Here is an 8,802-nt window from a genome sequence, read left to right as displayed (position 1 = left end):
AAATATTAATACACATTAGAATGGCAGGTTATTAAATTTTAGAGGCATTCATAAATGAGTAACAGTCAACAATTCTGGCCATATTATGATATGCGAGGAGGCCAATGATGGCCATTGCAAGTTAAGATCCAGTGATGATGTAGGCAATATTAAAATCTAATTAAAATGAATCTATTATGAATTGTGCTGTTAATTTAGTAAGATAATATAATGTCTAGTGCATTGATATTGCGATCAAAATTTGATATGATTTAATCAATATTCAATTTGTGAAGTTTACTCTCCAGAAAGAAGCCAATAAAAGCTCTATTCCACATTACCAGTTACTTGTGGTGATAATACTTGCCACTGTTCAGAGATGTGTATCTCATTCGTGTCTGCAAAACATAAATTACAGAGTACATTTCCTGCTTTGAAGTTCCAATTGATACGTTCCACTCTAGGATATAGTTTATGTTATAAAGTTGGAACCGAAATCCATTTAAAGAGAAAACATAAGAATCCAACTTTCGTGTCTTCAAAAAGTATACTTGCAAGCCAAGAAAAGCTGCAAGTCTGTCATTCATGCACACTTGAAATAGAAATAATAATACCCATCAAATGACGATTTCTCAATAAATTCAAAGAATAAAGCCATGTGTCTAGATATCTTCCAATCTCTTGAATTCAAATCCTACAGTAAAAATACAACAAACTCCAGTTCTATCTGTCATACATTGTGGCTTTCCAACTGACTACAAAAGGACAAAATCTCACAGGAAACACTTGGTAACTCTCTGAAAAGCAATTTATCAAACTGCAAATATCTGAAACCCGTTTAAAAGGTTTCCATATAACCATTTGCAGTAAGCTCCACTAGTTCTGTCTGCAATTGAACAGTATCAAAAAATTGCAGTAGGACCCCCACAAAAATCTAAAGATCAAACCAATAGTCTAGCAAAGGAGCTAGGTTCACTTATGTTGGTTGCCCATTGGAAGCTGTTTACTTCCCCACAAACATACCAACACAAAATGTAGGGGCATGACGGATGGAAAATGGGATTATACAAAATGACGACAAATTCCACATAGGTTTAATGCAGCCCGAATCGATGATACACCTTCAGAAGAGTTGATTTGTTCAGATTTTCAAGAGCGTGGAATTTCATTTTCCACCAACACAATGCTGAATAACTATTCCTTTACCCAGCTTCTTGTTTAATTGGCAGAACTATCTAGGTTTTCAGAGCATTTGTGCAGGTTGTTGGTTTTGTCCAACCCTACCTACTCTTGATTGGGTTGAATGAAGTTAAAAAATCTCACACCTCATCTCTCAAAACTTTAGAAAATTCTGCTTCCATTCTGCTCCATTTTTAGCTACTTCACTGACATCACTGAATAACACATGTACAAGATTCATCGGAATTCCCTATGCCTTCATCCGATGATGGGTTGGAATCACTATCAAGAAGAAGAAAAACAATCACCATGCAAAGTCAGCATAAGTAGCTTGAAAAAAACATGATAAAGAATTCATAACCAACTGAATAAGAGTATTGCATGGAGAAAGTACAAAATAAGCAAGATCAGGATAAGAACAGGAATTATGCGAGATTCCAATTATCAAGCAAAATGATCATTATCCCATGTCAACATAGTCACCTCTTAGCAAACATGATGCTTTTGAGAGCCAATCTAATCAAGAGATTATACAAAAAAAGTACAAAATGGGCATTTATTATCCATGCAGGACAAGACATGGTACCAAAAGTTAAGAACAAGGATTATAAATACCATGCAGAAAGTCGGGTGTCAAGCAACATAAATGAGTTTGAGCCCTACATTACAAAGAATTGCTTTTATTTTGCAAATAACTACATAAAAATGACAGGACAATGTTCAAAGAAAGGAACCAGAAACCTGCAAAGGATGAACTGCGGCTTTAGCCACTGATAACTATACAACAAGGATGTATTGATTAAAGGTCTAAGTTGTACTTTTTATCTTTTTCTGAACAGATATGTCATCAGTATATGAATAGGAATCTTGCAGAATGAATAAGAGAAACTAAGATTCTATCTACTTTGCAAGGCAATCTATGTTTTTGTTTCAATGAATAAAAACACTTATAAATTTATAGATTTCCAAATGAGTCAAATTATGTCATATTGTTGCTCAAATAACACAAAATTTATTATTTCAACTTCTTTGCTTTCAAATCAATGCCACTAGGTCAGATTGTAAACATTTCATGAATAATTTCAATGTCTACAGAAAGATGAAATAACTGGCAAAATGCCATATTTATCTTGCGTGTGGGTTCACGTAATTTGCAGTGCATGATGCTTTGGTCTTTGACAGGAGTGAAAGCCACACAGATGGAAAGTCAATTCCATTACAAGAGATTTACTCTTCTTTAAATTACTGATGTCAGTGACTAAATTTCACATATTCTAGGGGATACAGTTGTTTCTGGCCATCCAGAGGAAATTTTCATTGATAAAAGTACTCCTCAAATGATTTTGCCATCTACAAATGGAAATTGCAAACCAAACACTAAGCATTTCAAGCAAAGAGTTGTAGACATAGACATCTGCAATGTCCGCTTTATGCATTCTTTAAGAAAACACAAGAACTTATAATTTGATACCAAGTGAGTAAGTTCAAAGATTGATGCCATAAAAGCAACAAGACATGAAAGAAAAATCCTGTAACTAAGATTAGTGCCAGTGGTAAATAATAATTGTCTATGAACTTTATTTGAAGTAAAAGGTTCTGTTAACACAGACCAGTTGCCACTACACCAAAAGTTTAAACTGTTAGTGAGAGCACCACTGGAGAGGTTAGAATGTTGAGGGTCCCACACAACAAAAGTTTAATCCCCCATGCCTAGAGGTCCATACTGGACATAGTCGACCACGAGGCGAGCAAGTTGTTGCCGGCAGACCCTCCCCAACAAAGTCACCAGTTTTGTTAATACAGACCAGCTGCCACTACACCAAAAGTTCGAATTGCTAGCGAGAGCACCATTGGAGAGGTTAGGGTGTTGAGAGGGGTGAGGGTCCCACACGACAACAGGTTCCAAAACAGAGACAACAACTAATTGTATTCACTGTAGCTAGTAGACTCATTTTTGTTTACTAATGCCCATGGTAGACATGAATGGTCTACATGTTTTGTTAGACACAATAAATTCCAAATTCACATAGACGAGCAAGTCGTCGTGGGCCAATGGCAGTAGCTAGGAGACTCATCTGCAAGGGTGGGTTGCTAACTTGCTACTACCTCTAGCAACCAATGAAAAGGTAAAACTCAAAAGTAACTATATTATAGCCGCTAGGAAAAGTAAGAAAAAACACTTTCAAAAAGACAATCACATGAACATAATGGCACAAGGACTGGGGCTACTTATATAATATAAATAAACAAGCATAAGCTTGAAGAACAAACAAAGAGTGACTCAATAAAGACACATATACCCCATATTGTGGTAATAGTGAATCGGTTTTCACTCTCAGCAGAAAGACCCAGATTCAAATCCCTTCAGTAAAAACATATCCTTATGGGGAAGTTAAAATGATTATTCTATGAAGGGTCTATAGCTACCTTTAAAAGGGGTTAAATAAGCCAAAAAAATCTTAACGCACAAGTATATAGTGTATTATTATAGTAAGCAACCTCAACCACCAAGGTACCTAATGAGGATCATTATAAATTTATAACCCATGAATGAGTAAAAACCACAGACATAATTAATATAAGGAATTATTATGTTTGAAGTACATCATACCTCCTAGGTCCAAAGCTGAGTATGGGATCTAGGACCACACGGGAAGTTGCACTACCAGCACCTTTCCTTTAAACCTAAGTCCATAAAATCCTCTCTTTCTCAATCATGAGTTCCTTGTCTAATTATTACGAGAGAATCTTGGAAAGTTGGCTAGAACCTGTCAAATTTGATTACTCATGTCTGAACCTTTTAAGCAATCCTTTAAAATATCGCCAATTGTTTAAAGCAGCCTAACATCTTGTGCCTATCGCTCATTATGACCTGACATTCCATGACACAAAAAATATCAAAACTATATTATAGAAAATATATGTCAGTCCAAAGCCTGTGCCCTCTGAAATGGTGCCTGGATCAGACATAATGAATAGGGGCATAAAATGCAACTCCATAAGCATCACCCTCAATGCTTGAAAGTTGCAGATGCTTCTATACAATTTGTTCATCATCCCAATAAGTTGCTTCACTTGGTAGGTTATTCCATTTAACGTGATATGTAATGTCCCCTTGCAAATTTGCCTTAGAATCACATTTGCAACAAGTTAGGGTTAGGGTTACATCTTTACTAAGAAAGAGATCTCCTTAAACAATACGATCCTGAAGTTAAATCCTGCAACCATAACCAAGAAAACATATATATATATATATATATATCCAAATTATTAGGGTTAGACAATAACACATAATATTCATATAATCTCTCTAATATTATTCAAACTTTGAATAATAGTAACACATTAGGGTTTTGGAGGAAGAGACATGATAGGTCCACCCGAAGCAATCTCCACACTAAGCCTAACAGTGGACACTCACCCTCTTGACCTCGATGGGCAAGCAACATGGACATCCACTAGGTGGTCTACTTAGTGGGGTGCTTGTACCTGCTTTCCCCATCTGTCTCATCCCCCTAAAGACAATAGCCATTATTGTAGAGTCGGAGAGAAGTTCGTAGTGGGCGCTTCTTGATTGTCCTATCTAAGCCCGAGAGCAGATCTTTGCCCTCTTGGCCCTAGGGGCAGGCAACATGGACATCCCTAGGGTGGCCTACCTAGATGGCAACCTTCTAATTCCCCTCTTTTCTACACCTCCTTCCTTCCATACATAATGGAGGTTTCACACGGGATTATTGCAGACAAATATATTTGATAGCCAATCATATATATGTATATATAGATAGAGATAAACATAGACAATAATGCAAAGGCAGATATATACCACAAGGACGAATATTAAGATTATAAAATGCTTGTATAACAGATCGGGAATGATTATAAATATGCTGCTATTCACACCTGGGCTGCAGCTATCTTCTTGTTTGACTGTGGCAATTAATTCTATTTGTGATGTTTGCTGCTAGTAATTTCTGTGCATTCAATGGTTGATGATGTTTTGATTGCTTGTTTATCCACTTTGTTGAATTGATCTTTGCTAATTGATAGATTGTTTGATTTGACCTTTGCTGATTCATAGATTGCTTGATTTCTTGATACATTGATGAATGATGATGTATTGAGCTTTGCTTGGAGTCATCCCCCCTTCATACTTTATAGGTGAAAGGGTCATAACCTTTCATAAGATTTGAGTCACCACTTTTCATTGTTGCCTTTGAGAATAATAAATTATTCTCCAAATTGATCTCTCTTGGATGTCCTCAAATGAAACCTTCTCCTTTATATATCTCCCAATGTGAGGAAGAGTGACAACTCTTCACCATGTCTGCCCTTAGAAATGGTCACAACCTTTCACAATTACCACCCTTCAAAAGAGTCAAAACCCTTCATCACCTCTCCCCTTTGAAAGAGTCACTTCCTTATTTTATTCTCATTCCTTTCTTCTTCCATTAATCCTTCCTTAATTCCTATGTTCCCTTTTATACTCCCCTATTTTATTGAGGAGACACAACTCTTTGGAAAGAGACATTCATTTAAAGGGTCATGTCTCCTTATTGTTGTCTTATTATTCAAATCAGATCTGCACTTCTTATTCAGATCAGATCTGCACTTCTGATTATTGATTTAAAATGCCCCTTCAAATTAAGTTCTATTCTCCCTTTTATACCTCATGTTTGAGGGAGACAACTTCTCATTTCATGCCTTTTGGCCATTCATTATACTTAACTAAACTTTAATTGTTTTAATTTTATTCTTTATATTTTTATTTTATTTTTATTTTTATTCTTTTATATTTTTATGTTAATGTTAGTATTTATTATTAAATACTATTTCAAAATGGGGACATTACATGATATTTGGTGATTGCCTTGCTGCACAATTATTTCAGTCATTGAATGATCACTGCTTCTGGTTCCAAAATTATTTTACTTTTCTCAGCCAACACTGGGGGCTCCGTCTTTATTGGTATCTGATGGCCAATAGCCTTCTATAGATATGGGGCATAGAAAACTGATAGAACTACAAAGATGGGAGTAAGTTCCAACTTGCAAGGCATGCTTCCAATTCTACAAAAGATTTTGCAGGGACCATAAAATCTGGATGCGAGATAATTATATTTCATCTGTTTTAGTGACTTTCATTCATATATTTTTGCCTTAAGAAACACCCAATTTCTAACATCAGAGTATCTCTCACTCCTGCACTGACAGGTTGCTTGTTTCATCCTTTTCTAAGCAACATCAAAGTTTCCTTGAGGATTCAGAGACATTCTATTGTTCTTGTACATGGTTTTCTACTGCCCGGACCTTTGAGTGACCCTGCAAATGATAATAGTGGGTTGGCAATGGTCATAAAGTGCTTAATATGAACTAATTCTGATGATGTATGAAAAATAGTGTTTTCCCACCACTCAGTTGAAGTATGCCACATACTACAATTGTATGTCAAAAGAAAAAAAACAAAGATTATATTCTAGACAATTTTTGACAGGCTTTGTTTGTACATTTAATTGAGAATCATATAAGAACTATGCGCAAAAGTAGCTTCAAAATCTTGAACAAGCCTATCCAAAACTTGCTTGTGACAATCGGATCTCTATCAATTTGTTTACGTCTCATGAAGCTTGCTAAACATGCTTGACAAAATTAGTTTCCACTTACTTAGCTAAAAGTGGATGAGTCAAACCACAAAAATGATCATACTTACGGAGGTTGTGAACTTATGCCAAGATACCTCTCTTTGCTTCTGATTTAGGCAATCCCATGATGAATTCATTGGATACTTCCTTCCGTATTTGGCTAGGAACAGCCAATGATTTCCAAAAACTAGGTGACTTAACAGTCTCACATTTATAACAGTGGCATAATTAATATTCGACCACAAACTTAGGGAGAGCAACTTTCATTCCTTGCCAAAAACGACCTGCTTAACCCTTGATATGATCTTAAGGAATCCTGAATCGCCTCCTACTAGAAAAGCATGTAAATCTGAAAGAGTAATGTTTGAATTGTGGGTACTCTGATCTTGCACTGGCATCTTCTCCTTAATTATTTTCCCACTTGACACTATAGACCTATGATTTGACAGGAAGGGCAAGATAGGGCTTACGAAGGGAAATTATAGGAGATATGTACTACTACTACTACTGATATGACCCACTCAAAAAAACAGTTTCAATGAGATAGGAAGATAAAAAAGTAGGAGGTTCAAAATAAGATAGGTATTCTGAAAAAGTAGGAGAAACAAAAGTATGCTATTAAAAAAATAGGAGGTCCAAAACAAGATAGGTATTCTCAAAAAGTTGGAGAAACAAAAGTAAGCTACTCAAAAAAATAGGAGATCAAAAAGAAGACTAAAAATATAAGGAAGATGATAAGCCAAAAGACGAAGGAAGAGGAATACATTTCAACAGGGAAAATATTCACAAGATCTAGAAAATAAAAATAATAAGTATTTCCATATTACTACAAAGTTCTAGTGAAATAACAGCAACCCAATGAAATAAAAATGAATCCACACAACAATAATAGTGAATAGCATAGAGAGGGTTTGTTGTCATTTATCGTCACAACAACTATTCCAGCCACTTTCCTTGGCAGCCCCATTGCTTGGGAGGGCAGAAATGCCTAACTATTACTGTTTTTAATAGATTCCAAACCATTTTTGGGTGTACCAGCATTGGAAGAAGTTACAATAGCACTTTGGGCAAGTGGCATCAATATCTTTTGCTGTTTGCAGACATTTTATGGACTGTTATTAACATTTTGGAAGGCCTAGGTCATTTGCCTTGTGATTGTTGCTACTACAGCACTTCTACAGTCAGATCCAACCATCAAACTTGCCTACTATTTACCATACAAGGCTACTATAACTGTACATTTCCAGTCACGTTCAATTATTGCAAGTCTGAAAATTGTGCATATCAGTCATTGTAAGTTACTCCAGCATTTTGCTAATATAATAAAGCTATTTTGAAGGTGATAAATTGGTGTTTAATCCAAATTCATGCAAGTTTAATACCCTAGGGTTCCATTTCATGAATGTTTGTTGGCATTTGAGGATTAATTTATTTATTTTCAGTTATATTTGCACTTGTATTTGAAGATTGTAAGCATTGACTACTCAGGTCTTAGTGTAATTGCATATAAGAGGGTTAAGTTGGCTGTCCGTCTCATATGAGACCTTAACCAGCACTTTTATTTGGGTTTAAGTGAATTTTGCTAGTTTGGGGTGAAGCTGAAGTTTTTTCTCAGCCATAGAAGGTTTGGCAACAAGTTTCCGGTGTTTGGTTTCTTTATTATTGTTCTATTCTAGTTTTTGTTTTGTTTCAAAAAATCATAAGTAAAAAAAAATCAGAAAATTGACAAAATTCCTAGGTAGGGACATTATAATGATGGTTGGGGGACTAACAATTGAAAAGAAAGCTAAACACTATCAATCAAGGTAGGCAATTCCAAACTGCCCCTCAGAGACTCAAACTAAACTTTGACAGTGTGAATAGAGGTAATCCAAGAAAGTCAAGCATGGGGTGTATAATCCAGGATGAGAGTGTGATGTTAATCATAGCAGGGGCAAAGAAGATTTCAGAAAGTACAAATAATGAAGCTGAGGCACAAGTGGTGGTTTTTCATTCAAGATTGTGTA

General features: G+C 35.7%; 1 protein-coding gene across 2 annotated transcripts in view; it reads right to left on the bottom strand.

Moving 5' to 3' along the window:
- Nucleotides 1-590: 590 nt before the first annotated feature.
- LOC131072130 (uncharacterized) overlaps nt 591-8,802 on the bottom strand; it is a 19,280-nt gene continuing 11,068 nt past the window's right edge. For both annotated transcript variants that reach the window (XR_009112663.2, XM_058008194.2), the window contains one exon: nt 591-1,440. Coding sequence is in view for 1 of the 2 variants with exons in the window: in XM_058008194.2 (XP_057864177.1) it covers nt 1,371-1,440 (70 nt within the window). In the remaining variant the exon portion in view is untranslated. The remainder of the gene's footprint in view (nt 1,441-8,802) is intronic.

The sequence above is a fragment of the Cryptomeria japonica genome, chromosome 6 (assembly GCF_030272615.1).
Source record: "Cryptomeria japonica chromosome 6, Sugi_1.0, whole genome shotgun sequence".
Classification (NCBI taxonomy): domain Eukaryota; kingdom Viridiplantae; phylum Streptophyta; class Pinopsida; order Cupressales; family Cupressaceae; genus Cryptomeria; species Cryptomeria japonica.
This window is presented reverse-complemented; position numbering and strand designations above follow the sequence as displayed.